This window comes from Lethenteron reissneri, chromosome 46, assembly GCF_015708825.2.
Source record: "Lethenteron reissneri isolate LAM-NWPU_2019-01 chromosome 46, ASM1570882v1, whole genome shotgun sequence".
NCBI classification, from domain to species: Eukaryota; Metazoa; Chordata; class Hyperoartia; order Petromyzontiformes; family Petromyzontidae; genus Lethenteron; species Lethenteron reissneri.
In genome coordinates, this window is record NC_083824.1 from 8,580,930 (window position 1) to 8,599,338 (window position 18,409).

Below are 18,409 nucleotides of genomic sequence, written 5' to 3' on the forward strand. Positions count from 1 at the left end.
CATCATCATCGTCGTCGTTATTACCATCATCATCATCGTCATCGTCGTCGTCACCATTACCATCATTACCATCATCATCATCGTCATTACCATCATTACCATCATCATCATCGTCGTCGTCATTACCATCATCATCATCATCGTCATCGTCGTCGTCACCATCATCATCATCGTCATTACCATCATTACCATCATCATCATCGTCGTCGTCATTACCATCATCATCATCGTCGTCATTACCATCATTACCATCATCATCATCGTCGTCGCCATTACCATCATCATCATTGTCGTTGTACTACTTCATAACATAATCGCTCACCCTAATTCACGTGGTAAGATACCGATTTTTTTCGTACTATTTTACCACACATTGATTTTCAAAGTCGATCACTGCCGCTTTATCAAGTTTATAAAAACTAAAATTGCGCGCGATAAAAAAGTGTCTGCACATCGCCAACCCTCCCGCTACCGTCTCATGGACAGACGTCTTTGTTTCTCAGTCATTCCGCTTATAGCTCGAGAACAGAAAGTCACGTGGCGACGAGCAAACACAATCAAAATTAGCAACAACAACAACAACATCAAAACACATTTTTCCTTTTACAAAACATGCACGCGCGTGCGTGTCTGCGTGCACAAACCCACGCTCCCCCCTCCCCCCCACAGCCTTCCATTGCCGTGGCTCCTCTTTTCGCTGATCAATGGGCTGGCGCCCGTCACCGTCAGCAGCAACGGCCTCTTCTGCGCCATCCTGCTGCTCTTCATGATGCTGGTGCTGGTCATCGGCACCATCGCCGCGTGCCGCTGGCGCATGAGCAAGCTGCTCGGCCTCTCCATGTTCCTGCTCTACTTCGTCTTCCTGGTGCTCAGTGTCCTGCTCGAGTTGCAGGTCCTGTCCTGCCCCATCACAATTTGACGACGTCCCCACCTCCATCCCCCCCCCAACTCACGCCGCCGCCGCCGCTACCTCCGGTGGAATCGGTCGTGGATCGGATTCACCGCCGCGCCCTCGCGGAGACGGTGGTGGCGGCTGCGGACTGACACCCACGCAGGGACCACCACCCCCCCCCCCTCCCTGATGATGTCGCGCGTAACCGTGGCGGCGTCGTGGGGAGCGATGTCAATCCTTTGGCCGAGAAGGGTTATCCATCTAGGTGATGTGACGATGTCAGCGCGGGGCGCGCCCCCCCCCCCTTTTCCTCATCGGGCCCTCGGTTGTTGCGCAAGGTGGCCCCCATGGCCGGAGCGTCCATGGGTGGTGGTGTCGTCACTGGTTCTGAGCGTGACAGCGGAGTGGGCCAGGCTGGGTTAAAGGCCGTCGCGGTGGCGAGATGTTAACTACCTCGCCTGGTATGCAGAAGGTTCGTAGGTTCGATCCTGACCCTGACGTCTGCTGTATATTTGGAGTTTGAATGTCCTCCCCGTGGTCGTGCGGATTTTCCCTCCAAATTTGTAATGAACATCACGCATTTAGAGTATTTGGCTGCTATAAATTTCCACGTGATAAGCCACTTCATTTGTGAATCATTTGTGACCAGGTGGCTTCTGAATAAAGAGCAATATAGCTGAGTGGGCCTTACCTGGTAAGATAAATAGTTTAGTAAAGATGCGGTGTCAACTGTAATGAACGATAACAATCTTAGGGGTTATTTTTGGGGGGGGGGCAGGAGCTGGGGTATTCCATTATTGAAGTAATCGATGAGTCTGCCGATTACCATTTGGGTTACTCGACTTAATCACGGAGATGCACTGCTCTGCGCGAGATCTGAATACGCACTCTGTCTCGCTGATGCCGATAGCTCGATCGGGGATTGAACGGGATAAAGAAGATGAAAATCATCCCGGGAACCCAATTCGAATCGATCTGACAGAGGCTGCCAGTGACAGCTACACACCTGATCATGGGGGTTTCCCCCATTCCAGTCCTCGCGAAACCGCCGTCACTACAGTCTGGCATCCGTATTTACAAACACTTTCCAACCGTTCAAGTACACAAATGAAGCCACTGCATGCTGCACGGACCTGGCGATTGGTGGACAGGTCTCGCACTGTGGAACAGAGCGCTCCTCCAAATTAAGATCAGGATCTCCATTTATTTCGGGTCGGCAAAAATCATGAATCTGTTCGGTGCCTGAAGGAGCCTTTTGCTAAACGTGTCCCGCAGAACTGTGGAGAGTGTTGGTTCTAATTAAGATAAGGAGATTTTTTCCGGCTAACATTCGCTTGGGCATAAGCAAAAATACGTCCAGGAGAGTAGCAAGAATGTTAGTGGCATGCGGGGAAGAGGCTACGATAGCATGAGGGCCTCATTGTTAACCCTATGGCCTACGTGGCCACGGCAAAGCCTGGACCGACATTCAGGCCACTCCAGGACTCGGTGGTGACTTGGTGCATAGTCGGGGTGTGTGCACGTTGTTGTGTATGCAGTATATAACAGAGACACTGTGGTTATAGGCTGTAAACGCTAGGCGTGAAAAGATTAACCCAACGCCGCCAACTCCGCCCAGCGATCCCCCCTGAATTATCACGAATCAGCGTCGCGAATTCATTCGAGAATTGATTTCTTGTTTGCCTCATTTTGGAAAACTCGTGAGGGTTAATTACCGTTTATTTTGTCTTTTATGTGCAGTTCTGTGCGCTCCATTTTCTAATTGCGAATCATTCTTATTTGCAAATAATTAGAATCCAACTTTCAATGAACGGTGAACCCATTTAATAGGTTCTTACACACGTATCGTGGGCGTAAGAATTAATTGCGGTCAATTAATTATGGCATGCATGCCTGATGTAGACACATTGTGCAGATTTTGTCAATTTTTTTTTTTAATTACAAGAGTTTTGTTTTTACCGTGGCATCTCAGTGTCTCACACAACCGCAAACTCACCGAGACGATCTTCCACCGTCATTATCTCCTGCGATACCTTTGGAATTGTTCAACCTCTGAGGTCTCATTGGCCCCTCGGTGAGACTGACCTCATCTACTCGAGTCGACTTTGAGAGCAACCCAAAGCCGAACTCGAGTCTTGAGGAGAGCGACTTATCCACGGCTTTTTGTGCTTTCCGTGATTTCCCAGGAGGCATGTAGCTGCTGTCGCGTGAGCCGGGGCCGCTGCTATCTTCGTGAAGCGAGGCTTCGTCGAACGTGGCGAATGGTTTTAGTTTAGACTTTTGTTCTTCTCAAGAAAAAAAGGCTCGCGAGAGCCAACGGTCGCGGACGCGTCGCTGATACAGCAGAAGGCCTCCTGCTCCTCTTAACAACGGTAATCGGTTCCACGAAACCGCTCGTTAAGTGATTTGGTCGTTAAGCGAGTATAGGAAATACACGTTAAAGGCTTAAATCGTTCTGACAGCATCGAAAGTTGCCCTTTTTCAGCCAAAAAAACCTACTTCATAATATTTCAAAATGGATATTAATACGTTAAGATACCGACAACATCATGAACACATAACATTAAGATAGATAGATAGATCGTTTATTGTCATTGTCACCAGTACAACGAAATTTAAAAGAAACGTGTTTAATCAATACATGAATTCGAATTTTCTGTACCTACAGCAGCTCGTCGTTAAAAGCGGGATGGTCGGTAAGCGAACACATTGGCCTCTGTGGAGGCCCGTCGGTCAGCGATTAGTCGTTAACAGGGGTCATCGTTAAGAGGGGTTCTACTGTATAATTAACATTTCGACGGGAAATCGACATATTTCTGCCACGTACAAGCGATCGATCGTCTCGACGTATTTCTGCATTTCCACTGGGCCTGAATTCTGACATGAAGGATGCAGACCAACAACCGCTGAAGTGAAATTCGGTCTGAGGGATTCGGTCCTTCAGCCAGATACGGCGACCGACTCGCGTTGTGCAACTCCTGGAGGCGCGGTATAAGACACCGTCACTTTAAAACCTCAGTACGTCCTGAAGAAGGCCAGTTGCCTGAAACATTGAGATACTACTTTCATCCCAGCGACAGCGAGTAAAACCATCCCCATAATTTGTATCCGTCACGGTATGCATTGCATAAGTTCACCAAAGCGGCTCCTATATATACACGCACACCTGCACACATAATCAGTATTTATGTATAAAACGAGATTTAGCGCTTTAGCCGAGTGATAATTAATAAATGAAGCCAGAAATAAATAATGAACCCGTATTTATACTGTTAATGCAGCGCGTGTGCACATGTGCAGCGTAAATACAATATTTATACGATTTCGTTTAGCGTTGAAAAATGTCAACACTTTTAATAAAATATCACCATCCACAGAGGCGAGAACCCCAAAACCCTACCCCTCTGCTCTATTGGACACGGGGCAGCGGCCTGTCCAGTGTTCATCAGCTGATTTATTCGTGCAAAAATATACATTAATATATATACACATACATTATATAAAAGTAATTTATTGGATGAAAACGTTGTAAAAAGTATTTAATGATTCAGTAGGGTCAATAACCAATGACTTTAAATTAGTCTTCCATTTTAAAAGTGTACTTGATGTGTGTCGTCGACAGAATAGCTGCTGAGGAAACGTTACGGTACAGCGTCACACATCCGACCCTCGGCTAAGCGCAGACATGTGAACATGTACAGGTGTCTCCGAGTTACGATGATCCGACTTACGATATTTCGATCTTACGATGGCGACAGCGATACGACGAAATTGCCATCAACAACCCTTAACATCGTTCAAGTATGCAGACGACGGACAGAATCTTGGCGAGTACAGTACAATATGATACGTTACGATACGTTCAGTGCATGTATGATACATAGCTTTAGTGATTTAATTTTAAGGTCGCCACGATACGATATGTTCAATGCATGTTAAAAGTTTTTATAGCAGATAGGATTGTTTCCTGAAAAAACTTTGTATTAAATTGCAGTTCATATAGGCAGGCTAAGAATTTACCTTGTTTTCTTACATTGCATTTTACTGTGCAATACAGTATTGTAATTAATAAATGCATACAGTATATAGTTTATACAGTACGGTACTGTAAATTGCTCTGTTTTGCTAAATTATCACCATTCTTTAAGACTCCTGGGTAGGCTAGGCCATCTTCGACTTACGATATTTTCGACTTACGATGGGGTCGTCGTAACGCCTCTCTGTCGTAAGTAGAGGAGTACCTGTACATACGATGACAGTTACACCACCGCGCTCACATCAGTTAGTGGACAAAGAGTAAGTAAGCATGGCTTGGCGGTGCTTTTAGAAGTGAGCGAATGTGCGGGAGGTTACGAACGCATGGCCGCGGATTTTGTTTGCGCAAGGTGTGATTTGTGACGGTTAAAATTGGTCGGGGCGGATATGTTGATGGTCGGATATGCGACGTTATACCGCGTATACAGCTTATACAATTTTGTAAAAAAAAAAAAAAGACTGTATATGAAAGCATATTTACATTTGCGTGAATATTTTTTGGGGGGGGTTTATTTTCTAGCATTCTTCTGAGCCAGTAAACCATAGGAGGGTTATAGGCACGATTGCCAACATTAGTTAAGGTTGCGTTTGGAGAATTTTCAAAGTGCGTGCCCCGTTGGCCCGTTTGTTTGGGCCGTCTCGTGGGCTGATTGGTGCATGCCCATTGGCCCGTTTGTTGTGACGTTTAGGTGGCTGATTGGCTACCAGTGGGGTGCAGTTTGAATTTATAACGACAGCTGGCAGTCAATCAGCTTCCTGTTATACTCTTAGGTTTTTTTCGGTAAAGTCACGTCGGTAAAAAAATTATAATAGAATAAAAATAAATAACTCAATTAAAGAATGTGGAGGTTCTTCACTTATACCTTCCCTTCTAGCCCCCCCCCACCCTCCCAGTCCCTGACTGCCACATTTAGATAAGCTCCTCCCCCCTCCCCTTAACCAGTATTTAAGATCTTGTCTCTTGGATTTCTCTTCCCTTGATACATTACATTAAGCTGTGACAGTCCCACCTGAGGATGGAGACTTGTGTTGCCTCCGAAACGTCGTGATTTAATTGAGTTATTTTCATTTATTTTATTATTTTAATGTTTTTTACCTACGTGACTTTACCGAAAAATCCTAAGAGTATGAATCCTTGCAGTCACGAAAGCTTCAAATCTAGCTTCCTGTTACTCAACGGAAATTTCATAAATGAGCCAATGGCAGCAGTCCACAGATGCAGCCAAATGATCTGTACGGAATAGGAGAGTGATATTTGTGTGGGTGTACATTATTATTTGAATCAAATCCCAGAAATAAGACGTATTACTATTTGATTTGTACGAGTGAAGAAGATGCAATATAATGCACTAAACTGTTTAATGTTTTACTAATTACCAGTATTGCAGAGGCCAGTTTTTATCAACATATGTTTGTGATTGGTTATACCGTACCACTGTATTTGCATTGCCATTGTTGTGGGCTGGGTGGGGGAGTATCTGTTTTTTTTTAATGCAACTTTTTTGCCAAATAGTAACACAAGTAATACGATGTCTGCCGTGGTGTGACAGCAATCACACACACTGGGACTCGCAATTGAATGGTCGCCGGTTCGATCTCCTGGCGCGGCGGTTGAAACGATGTCCCCTCTCCTCCGCACCCCCCCCCCCCCATCTCCCCCCCCCGCACCTCTCCCTCTATCCACCCAGTGGTACGGATCAACTGGGTTCGTCACAAAGTGAATACCATCGGCAGGTCGAGCGTGTGGTTTGGGTTGTGGGGGGGGGTTAAGTGTGGCGTGAGCGAGAATCCACCAGGGCCGCACCTATTCCCCTCTGAATATGACATGTCATTTGAAAGATGGGTTCTGTTGGGAATTATTATTATTATGCAAGGCAAGAGTTACTTGGGGGGGGGGGGGTGGGTATTGTATTTATTTCCACCACCACCACGGTTTGTGAGTGCACTACACAACTCTGGGCGAAGGAGTCAGTGACCCTCGCTGTCTCTTTCTCTCTCTCTTTCACTTCGTTGCAATCGTAACTGTACCGGTCTCTACATTTTTTTGACCAAAGACTCTTTTTTCTTAAATATTTTCTCTCGTCGTTGTGAACGGAGACGTTGCACGTGACAGCGACGGCGGTGCGTCGATGTCCACGCGTCCCATTCCTGGAATGCTCAACCGCGACTCTCACGTGACTCTCTCTTTTGGAAAATCCAATTTGCGAGATGCTCTGTTGTGTCGTGTGTGTGTGGTAGGGGTGGGGTGGGTGGAGAAAATCCACCAGGAGCATTGACACTCAATTACAGGTGGCCCCCCTGTCGCACTAGTAGGTGTTTCAACATCCGCATTTTCATCTGACGGTGACTTGGCAGCAGTAGCGTAACTAGCGTGGGTTGCAGGGGGTACCTTGTCCCCACCCCCGTGGCCAAAGCTATGAGTTGGTGGAGGCCTCCTTTGACAACCATCATGACATATGTTTGTCAACAACAGTGTAAAATAACACAGACCTATTTAAATCGCGGTTTCATTCGTTTTTGTTTTCATGAAAATGTGGCCATTTTTACGTTCCGCGTTTTCGTTTTGATTTAATTAGAGCGGCATCGGGGGCCTCCGCCTGGCCGATTGCCGCACCCCCTGAGCTGATAATGTCGTTGCTACGCCACTGCTTCGCAGCCAAGGCCAAGTTTGTCAAAACTCGCAAAGCTTTTTGATCCACCAACCATTGCCTCTCAAGAGTGCTGGATTACAGGAATACGAACCACCAATGCCGATAGCTAAAACAACAAAACAAAACAATGCTTGATTCTAAATCCTCCTGCAGGACCTTCCCAACATTCAAAACCCGTTACGGTCATTCTTCCCACGTCCGCGCACGGCTCCTTTGTCAGTCCACTGCTGGAGGAGGAGGGCCTCGCCAGTGCCGGTAGTGCAGAGGTCGCAAACGTGTACCCGTACCCGGCTGGGTACGGGTAGCCGGGTATCGGGTAGGGTACGGGTATCGGGTACCCGATTGCGACCTCTGCGGCAGTGGGAGTTATTTGACCATGCTTCGCCACGCTGGTCAGTGTGGTTTTGGCGAAGGCGTTGCGCATAGACTTTGGAGCATAGTACGGTACAACACATCGTCCTGCAGAGGTCTGCAACATCTGTTTAATGCGTGGTGTTTGTACGCAGCTGTACACGGTGGTTGCCCATCCAAACATTGTCCAGGCTCCAGCCTGCTTAGCTTCGGAGATCTGACGATATTGGGAGAATTCTGGGTGATTTTGTCATCGGCCATCATTCACGTGGCAAGCGTTGCTCGGTGGCAGTTTTGTCCACGGATATTCCTCCTAATATGACATAAATAATTTTGTGATACTGCATGCATTCGCAACGGTGCACACTTTCGTCAATTACGCCTCCTACGCATTTTCCATAAATATGCTAAATTCCTCTTGATATGCAAATTCTTTTGTCAAGGCGCTCTTCTTCCCCCCTCCAACCCAGCTTAAATATACGCTCCAAGCTTGGTGGTGTTTCATTCTTCACCTGAGGACGGCTGCTTGCGTTGGGGCCGAAACGTCGTGAGAATAATTTTATTATGTTTTATTTTTATTATTTTATTATTTCCCTTCTACGTGACTTTGCCGAAAGAACCAAGAAGATGACGAAGTGCCGTTGGCCACATCACCTATCACATCCTTTTATCCCTTTAAAGGCCGTGGTGCTAAATCGACCGAATGTTTTTTGTTGTTGTTGTTGCTTACATGACAACAGGAGAGCGCGCGCACGCGTGCGCATATTTTTGGCAACACATTTTGGCAGGGACAACCAAATCATTCGCGAAAAAAGAAACCCGAACAGAGAGAGAGCGAGCGAGCGAGCGCGTGCACCACCGGCATGCGAAACCAGTGACCTACTTTGTGCGGCGCCCTTCGGGTCTGAACATTTCATACGGCTCTATTGCCCGTTTCATAATTACAAAGTCCCTCCGGCACGCATGCTCTTTTATCAGCGGGGTTTGGGGACGAGAGGGGGGGGGGTCCGAGCCTACGAGCGTGACGAGAGCCACACAGCGGGGTGGTTAGGGGGGCCCCCGCCTCTCCCCGCGAGTAAAGAGGGAGAGGAGGAAAAGGTCTCCTGTCAAGAGGACAAAAAAATGTGCGATTCCGAAACAGTTACGGTTGGTTCTGTGAAGAAGAACAAGAAGTAGTAACTGCACGTGGCGCGCGTCGCCGTGTCAGAGTTGACTGCTGCCCGACTCGTCGTCGTATAATGCTGCGCGCAATTTTGTTTTTGAGTTTTTTGCCGTGTGACGTGTGGCCGTCGGGGAAAGAAAAAAAACCAACAATCGTAATCTGCTATGCCTCGCGTAAAGAAACGGATATAAATATATACGAAAAAAAGCGAATGCTATTCACGATGTATCTTATCCGGTAGTCGTAGGATTTGTCAATAGGTTTGCCTGTTCATGCTGCATTCTGGTCAACGCATTTGGGTTATTGAGCATTACATTGTCTCTGTATTAGTTCGTGTCGCTGACACTCCGATGTTGCCCCCGAAGCTTTGCTAGAGAGTCCACGATATCCCTGGGCCTCGATGTGGTTCTTTCGACGTCTGCGGTTCATCGAGTGACGCGTTGTGTATGTTCCACAGCATCAAAACGCATTCCCCGCTGTATACAACTTGTCGTCACCACATCAGCAAACAGCTGTGACCTCCGTTTGAAGGTTTTGATTTCCGTCTGATACAGGTTTTGTTTATTCAATCGGACGGTCGTGCATTTATTTTTTTTCATTTCAGTTTTTTGTTGTTGTTGTTCACTTTATTCCGTTGCATTACATCTTGCCTCACAAGGTGCACGCGTGGCCCTGGAGTCACGAAACGCTTGAGCAGCACTGCTAGGATCATCGGTTTAAATCCGCCTGCGATTTAACCGAGTTCTCAAGTGTATTTGTGTATGTATGTTGAACTTCTCTCGCACCGTACGTAGCCAACCGAGGTATGCGGAGGTGCAAGGGAAGGACAACAAACTAAACACAAAAAGCAGTTCTAAGGAAATTAGCTTTCAAATCGAGATTATTTAAAAGTGCACAGGTCCAGTGGCTTCCTAATATCGGAAGGGAGAGCGTTCCAGACGGCCGCAGAAACACATCTGAAAGCGCGCAATGCAGTGGCCGTCTTGAGTTAGTTGATGATCACAGCCTGATCGACAATGACTGCTCAATAACCATCGTATTCAATTTGGGTTTGCACTTAAGGTGGCATCTTTCTGCTCTTTGATTTCAGTTTGGTTGACTTGCAACACGCATTCTTTAGCAGGTCACATACAACGTGTCCCCTTAGATGGGTTAACAGACCAATCGAAATTATTGGACCACAGTGTTGGTGCCCTGCACACTTGAATAAGAATTGTGTCTTTTGTTAGAAAAAAGTTTATCTCAAAATGTCTCATTGACCAACTGAGTATCCATTAAACGAGCGTTCGACTCCGCTTAGTGGTTCTAAGCGAGTCATTTTTCACATTTCTTTGACAGAGACCATGTCGTCCATAGGACAGCTACTGTTGATATCCCACCAAGTGGCACAGCCTCACCAGCTGGTACTCATTAAACTAATCCCAGTGGGATGATGATGATGATAATGACAATGTTGAGAACGTTAAGCGGATACTGCGTGGGATTTGAATGCACCATCGAAAGTTTTGCTGATTTACAAAACTAAATAAATGCGCCAGGAGGTTGGTTACATAAGACCATCTTTCTTAATTGAAACATGTTCCTTTGCTTCCCATTTTAAATGTAAACTTAGAGAAATGTCCGCCCACTGTGTTTTTGCGTCACCACCCATTTCATGGATGAACAGAGCTCATAAATCATTCACGTTTTTGCTCAGTTCATCAACCAACGCTTCTAGTTCATTTGTGTCTCTCTCGCTCAACTCGAGTAACGCAAGTCCTGAGTATTAGTACATTGCGTGTTGGTTGTTTGTTTGTTTTAATGTCCCTGCCTGTTTACGCTTTCCTACTTGAAATAATGTATCGTGTCGTGTGCACCGTGCCCTAGATGTGAACTCTGTCATTGTTACTTCAGCGGCTCGGCGTCGAGACCGGCGGTTGAGGGAGACAGTTCTGTCCGCTCCGATTCATGTTGGCGCCTACGCTCCGATCGTCGCGGGGTTAAAAGCTAAACAAATTCAGCAAAGTGTCGTTGAGTTATTGAGAAGGGCCCATCACACAGACTCTCCCGAGATGCTCTTTCACACAAGGAGGGGGGCCCCTTGCATTGCGATATTTTGTCAATATCTGTCCGTCGGATATTTGGCATTGCGGCATTGAAACCGGAGCACCCCGAGAAAACCCCCACCATTTTTGAAAACTTGATGAGCAACATCGATGCTCCCCTCCCTGTTTTCACGAACGCACCAGCGGGTCTGTGCAACACATCTTTAATGCGCGGCGCTGTTGTCAGCTGTGCACGGTGGTCGCACGTCCAAGCATCGTGCAGCCTGAACGCTGCCTTAGCTTCCTAGATCCGACGAGATCGGGCGCATTGTGGGCGATTCGGTCAAAAGGCCATCGTTCACGTGGCAACAATCGCCCGCTGGCGATTTTCTCCGGGGAGATTCCTCCCGAATGTGACCGTAGGAGGTGGTGCAATCTCGGGGAAAAGAATTCTGTCAGAGAGAACCGAGTCGAGGAGTCCAGCCGAGGCGAACCGATCCTTCATCACGGCATCGCGGAGCGGATCGAACTGCTGCCTCCCAAGATTGGTCTCGCCCTTGCCTCTGCATGCACGTTCCAGTGTCTCCCATTCGTCGGTTTTGCGTGCTCTGCCTGCACAGTGATGAATAATCGGTGCGCGCGTGCCCGTGAGTGCGTGCGAGCGAGCGCGCGCGTCGTGTGGCATGCTTTATTCCTTGAGCACGAGGACCGTTGCGCAACCTGCAAGGCACCGGTGTCTCGCCACGTGCGTGTTGTGTGTGTGTGTGTGCGCGCGTTGTGCACCAAGCGTTCGTTCGTTACGCGTCGCGTGGCTCGCGTCATGATTGATCGCTTTAATATGAAATCTGAAATCGCCGGAAAGCACGTGTTTGTTAGAGCATGTCTCCCGCCAGCCCTCCACCACCCCCAGCCCCCAAGTCCCCCGTCGCGCTGCGGGCGCAGCAGCTCAGGATCGCCCCCCTTGATTACTGCACTCACCTTGGCGAAAACAAGGTCAGGGCACCTGCGAACGTAAACTACCTGTTTATGTTGTACCATTATCATCGTCGTCAGCATCGTTTCCTCTCCCCCATAATTTTTTTTTTGCAAACGTGTCTTCTCGCGTTACGTCGGATCGATGCGGCGGTGCCCGGTTGTCACGTGACGACGCAGCGCCGTGACCACCGCGGGACGCTTGCGGGTTCGACAGACGTGGCATGACAGACGTGACATGACGGACGTCACGTGACAGACGTGACGTGACAGACGTGACGCATCCGACGAGGCTGCCCCCGCGCGCGGCACCGCATGCTCGTGGCCACGTGTTTGATTTGGTTTTGGCCTTCCGGCTGCTCCGTGTTGTTCCCGTGCGTTTGCTTTTCATCCGTAAAACTCACAATTTGCTTCCTGTCGATGCCAGGAACGCGCTCGGACAGCTGTGTATATGTATATTGACGCATATTATCACAGCATTCAGGATGGGCTCTCACTTTGTGGCAAAGGTAGAGTTAATGTACTGCGACACAGGCGATTACCCAGACGTGGCTGGCTTAATTATTAATGTAAAACGCATATAAATTGTAGAAAATTAAGGAGTTGATCAATTCAATTGGGACAAATCCATAATGCAATGGGGGGGAGGGGGAGTCTGACAACATTGTTTAATTTAACTCTTGTGTGACGCTGTGATGTGGCTCTACCGATATGGGGTAGGTGGACTGCAGGAGGATGGGCACAAAAAGATTTGCAGGGTCCTTCCAGAGCCATTCTGCAATAATAAGCGTTATACATGCAACCTGTGTTATATTCTTGCATCTCAGCAGTACAAACCAAACTATGTAAAAGACAAAATCCAGCATTTCTATATGCTCAGCGAGCACCTGTCAAATTCAACTCGGCACTCCGAGGCTAATGTGGGCCTGCACCATGTGCTCCCGGCTGCCTTTGCCTCCCCAGTGACAGCCTTCATTTGAGGAGGCGCGGGCAAAATGCAGTCACCGGTTGCTACTTTGTGACGTGCGTGGGCGGCAATTGAACGCGGGGTTACCAAGATCGCGGTGCGGAAAGGCATCCACCACCAACTCCGCTCTTATATTTCAGAATGTTACAACAACAACAACATAAAACAATAACGCGAAATTGCACTCAGCCTGAAGTTGCGTGCGTGCGTGCGTTGCGTGCGTCACGTGTCCCTCGGTGCTTTTCGGGCATCGCGTGCCACGAAGGGAAGGCGAGGCGATGTCGCCGTTGAATATTGACGGACAGATCGATGATTGTAATCCCGCGTGCAGTTTGAACATCCCCCCCCACCCCCCGCCTCCCCCCGTAAAATAAAAAAAATATTGTCAACCTTCTTCCGTAAGCGGCAGGTTGTGCCACGGATCAATTAATAGACGGCTTGATTAAAAAAAAAAAGTAATTTTACAATCAATTTCCTTCGCAATCCATCAAATGCGGTCCACCGCGGGTTTTGGCGGTCAGAGAGGGCAGCTGCTTCCATTCCGATCGGGTTCCTCGCGACCTCGTTCAGTATCTATTGGCCCGATTGGCCGATATTGATGGAAAGTCTCAAGGCTGTGCTGGGTTAGCGCAATATTTCGCCCAGCGATTGATTTCTGAGACCAAGGGCACGGGGTTCAAAGCTTCGGTGTTCAAAAAGCTGTCAGTCCCCTCCCTCCCTCTCTGCGCAAGCATGCGCGCGTGTGTGTGTGTGCGCTCCAATGAACGACGTCGCCCATGTGCTGCCAAGAGGTCAATGCTTCTGCTTGGCTTGAATTCCGAATGCCAAAAGAGAATTGAGGCCCCCATTGGCAGCATTGCCAGCCGTGAGCTCTCGGTCCTATCGTATAAAACCCAGCGTACATTAAAAAAAATCTGCGTGGTATCTATAATAGAGGGTTTTTTGGGTTAGATCGCGTATAAAAATATGAAAGTGTCGTTAAAACCCGCCACCACCCGAAACGGCCAGCTAGTAAGGGTTGTCACGTAAACAGAACATGCCAATGCGTGGTATGCAAGAAGATTTTGCTGGATGTAGCCCGTCCCACGCACGCACACGCTCACACCACGCTGTTTGTGGAGGTTATTTGACATGCCCGCACACATCGGTCTACAGTTGTGCTATGATTGGTGCGTGGGAATGAGCAGCAGTGCAGCAGTTAGCGCGCTGCGCTACGGAGCAGACGAGCCGAGTTCGATTGTCCGCTCACGGCCACCAACACCAGCGACGATTGTCCGAACACCGCTGCTGGGCCTCCCTTAGGTCGACTCAGTCTTAAATTGAGTCACTGCTGTGGCGTGCGTGGTGCTGGCCACCCACCCCTTTGTGTTCCGTGCCGGCCTTCGTAGGTGCTCGTTAATAGTACTCGTCCCAAAAGTCTGTTAAGGTTAAACGGGGAGTGGGGCGGGAGGGAGTGCGGGGGGGGGGTCTTTGTCTTTGATGCGTAATAATCATTCTTTAAACGCCCTGCCTACCCACAGGCCATGCCACGTTTCTCTGTTCTCATCGAGGCCATCATTCTGTGACATGTTCGCGCGCTTTTTTATGCAAATTTACACAAATATATTGAAAACGTGATTGTATTTAGGGGCCGTCCATAAATGACGTCACGCACCTAGGGGGGGGGGGTCAGACATTTGTGACGATGTGACGAGGGGGGGGGGGGGTTTGAAGCAATGTGACGTCACGTAAAAATGCGCAACTTTAAATAAATATAGACAACACGTTCTACTTACATAAATAGACTTTTTAATAAATGTTTTCTCCTACAACATCAGAGTGCAGCGCCACATTAAATACGCACTACAATGACAATAGTTTAAAGCGATTTGAAGCATGTTTTTTTGGGGGGGAGGGAGGGGGCAGAGCTTTGTGACGTCATATTTGAGGGGGGGGGGTCTGACTTTTTGTGACGCCGTGTGACGATGGGGGGGGGGGGGGTCAAAAATCGTCCAAAATCGCGTGACGTCATTTATGAACGGCCCCTTTGACACTTTCCCCGCTGCGTTGTTAAAGTTTTGCACCCTTACTGATACAATAATAATAGAAGCGATATGCTTTTCGAGAAGGTTGCAATACGAAGCACGTTGTGAAAATTTAACGACGTGGAAATCATTGTTCTTGTCTCCCCACCCCCCTCCCCCCACCTTGTAAAATGTATCCACCTTCGTTTGACTACTCTGGGTGGGAAAATGGCACTGTTTTGTTGTGGAACGAAGACGTGACACGTGTGTATGTGACATTGATTTTCCCCCAGAGTAAGGGAGAACAGCAGCTGTGAAATCTCCAAGAGAACGGCGAAGATTTATAATTTATTGCTGCGTTATCAAATAATGACGTTACTTTTCGATTTAATGCTTTCGTGACTGCAGGGATTCATCTTCTTGGTTCTTTCGGTAAAGTCACGTAGAAGGGAAATAATAAAATAATAAAAATTAAACATATTCTTTTATTATGTTTTCTTTTTATTATTTTATTATTTCCCTTCTACGTGACTTTACCGAAAGAACCAAGAAAATGACGTCACTGTTGTTATATATTTTTTTTATTTACAACTTTTTTCCCCCCTCTTCTAAACGTTTCCGGGAATGATTCCCCAACCCTCACCACTGCTTAAGTTGTTTTTTTGTTTCACGTTTGGGATGCACGGAGCTCTCCGATGTGTGTGTATTATTTTTTTTTCCCCTGGTTGTACCGCGTGCTGTTCGAGGTTAGTGCCCAGCGTTCAGTTGCTTTCAGTTGTTCAGTTGGCTGAACGCTGGACAGTTCCCTCTGGGAGTGCGTGGATGCGAGACGCTAGACATGATGCCCAAACAAGCTGCGGCACAATCGAGAAAGAGAGAGAGAGAGCTATTCTTCTTCTCCGCCTTACAAACCAGTTCACAATACATCTGCTGTACATTTGTGAGCTCTGCGCGGTCCAGCGCTTGAGTGATTACCAGTCTCACGGGCCAGGCTCGTCTCGTCTCCAGTCGCCAGCCACTCAACTGATGATGTGCAAGGAGGGAGATGGGGAGATGGCGCTGCCTGTGAGATTTGAGAGCTGTCTGCCCCTCCTCACTGGCCGAAGGTTAATAAATACGTGTCGGCGTGCGAGTGCTCACTTCATCGCGAAATGTTGTTGGGTTTCTGTTTGTTATTGTTGTCGTTTGTTTTTTTTATGCCGCGGTCAACATACGGATGACGACACGTAAAAATCACTACGGAGATGCAACAGCAGTTTTGAGAGAAGCGTGCATTTATACGACATACTTGTTATACTGTAGTTGCATGCGATGAAATGAAACGCGTACGTTGCCGAGTAAACAAATAAACGAGACATTACCTATTGCATCAAATCGCTTGCGTGGAGATTTACTCGGAAAAGCATGAGCGGAGTGGCGTCGTCATTAATTCATTGCGCGCGCGCGCGCGCGTGTGCTCGCATTTACACCGAGGCTGGGGAGACTTTCCCAGGATTATTACGTGAACTGGATGTGCCACCTGCTCAGGGAGAACCTTGGGCGCATACATATTTCACACTCCAGCATGGGGAAGTGCCAACCAACGGCACTCCGCCGTCAACCCACATAGTGTGGGCGGCGTCTCTAATTGTCGACACTCTGTGAATCACAGTGAAATGATATCATCCGCAGACAATACTAAGACTCAGGCTGCCTCGCCTCTGTGGTACGGCATGGGTGACAGCATGTGTTCATTCCAGGTACTGCGCCCATAATATGTTCAACAGACAGAAATCAAGAGGGTTGGTGGGTTTTTCAAATAGAAGGGCGATCACAACACTCTATCCCAGCATTGCGATGCCATTGCAACTATTTAAGGTCACAATTGAATTAAATCAGTCAATAATATGCATTGCTATCATTTGTCCTGTTTGCTGGCTTTTATATCTATAGTTTGTATGATTTGATTTGCATTAGTCTAAAGGTAACATTAGCCGTATGATTCGTTTACAATTTTAATGACCTCTGAATTTATTACAGCCCAGGTTTTGATAGTTGGTGCTAAGCGCCTCTCCAGTGTGTTTTCGGGCCGTTCCACTATACGTTGCTCGGCACCATGTCCGACGTTTCGCACCACGAGCTGGGATCGAGCTTCAGGAACTGAATCTCAGGGAACAAACAGCAGAAGCTCTCCCCAGCACGTGCAGTAAATCTTCGGACATCGTGCCGAACAAAACACAGCGGTACAACCCGAAAACGCATCGAGTACACATTGCAAATTTTATATTTCGAACACGACATTTTACGCTTGTATTTTGAGAGAAAGAATCGATTTTAATTGCTTAATCAATGCGCCATTACTGCGTCCTATTTCGAGCCAAACCCATCATTTGTAAACCAAAAGGATGCCCCTTTATTACAGACACACTGTAGCCACGGTGGGCTCGTATAAAGTAATTGGCAGCAGTAAAGAGAGAGAGAGAGACGGGATTCTGGGCCGTGTGTCTCAATAAATAAAGCACACGGGGCAGAAGCAGAATTACTTGTGAAAAACTCAAATGCTTCTTAAGCTAAATTGGTCACGGTTCAGTGCTTGACACGTGGAAAATGCCGGTGGAACGCCGAACACGTTTTGCGCCAACAATTGGCGTGTTTAATGGGACATTCACTGGATTTAAAGTCGGGACATCAACGCCAATGGAGTCCTCAATCAGGCATTTGTGTCCTCTTAAATCAAGGTTTGTTGTTGTTCAGATGGTTTCGACTCAACCTATTATGCCTCTAGAGTAGGTAAAATATCACTTTGGGGGGTAAATCAACAGTGGTTGTCCTCTAGATAGACCTGTCCTCGTCATAGCAACGTGGAATTTCCACCACTGCCTCTGGGATGTAAAACAAGAGATGAGAGCCGCTGCAATGCTCGACTGAGCGAGACATTGCCATTAAGATTTATTCTACAATATTTAACTATGAAATAGGAATCTGTATAAATAAAGACCTTAACATTTGTGACGATGTGTGACGATAGAGGGAGGGGGTTGAAAAATGTGACGTCACATCAAAATGCGCAACTTTAAATAAACATAGACAACACGTTCTACTTAATTAAATAGACTTTTTAATAAATGTTTTCTCCTACAACATCAGAGTGCAGCGCCACATTAAATACGCACTACAATGACAATAGTTTAAAGCGATTTGAAGCATGTTTTATTTTTTTTGGGGGGGGGGGCAGAGCTTTGTGACGTCATATTTAGAGGGGGGGGTCTGACTTTTTGTGACGCCGTGTGACGAAGGGAGGGGGGGAGTCAAAAATCGTCCAAATCGCGTGACGTCATTTATGGACGATCCCTCTTTGTGACCAAGTAGTTAT

The 18,409-nt window shown here is 47.4% G+C and overlaps 1 protein-coding gene across 3 annotated transcripts in view; it reads left to right on the top strand.

Moving 5' to 3' along the window:
• The window catches only part of LOC133354038 (sodium/potassium/calcium exchanger 2-like), a 72,498-nt gene extending 56,067 nt beyond the window's left edge, over nt 1-16,431 (top strand). For all 3 annotated transcript variants that reach the window (XM_061570585.1, XM_061570584.1, XM_061570586.1), the window contains one exon: nt 670-16,431. In XM_061570585.1, the coding sequence (XP_061426569.1) occupies nt 670-919 (250 nt within the window). In that variant the 3' untranslated portion in view covers nt 920-16,431. The remainder of the gene's footprint in view (nt 1-669) is intronic.
• Nucleotides 16,432-18,409: the final 1,978 nt, after the last annotated feature.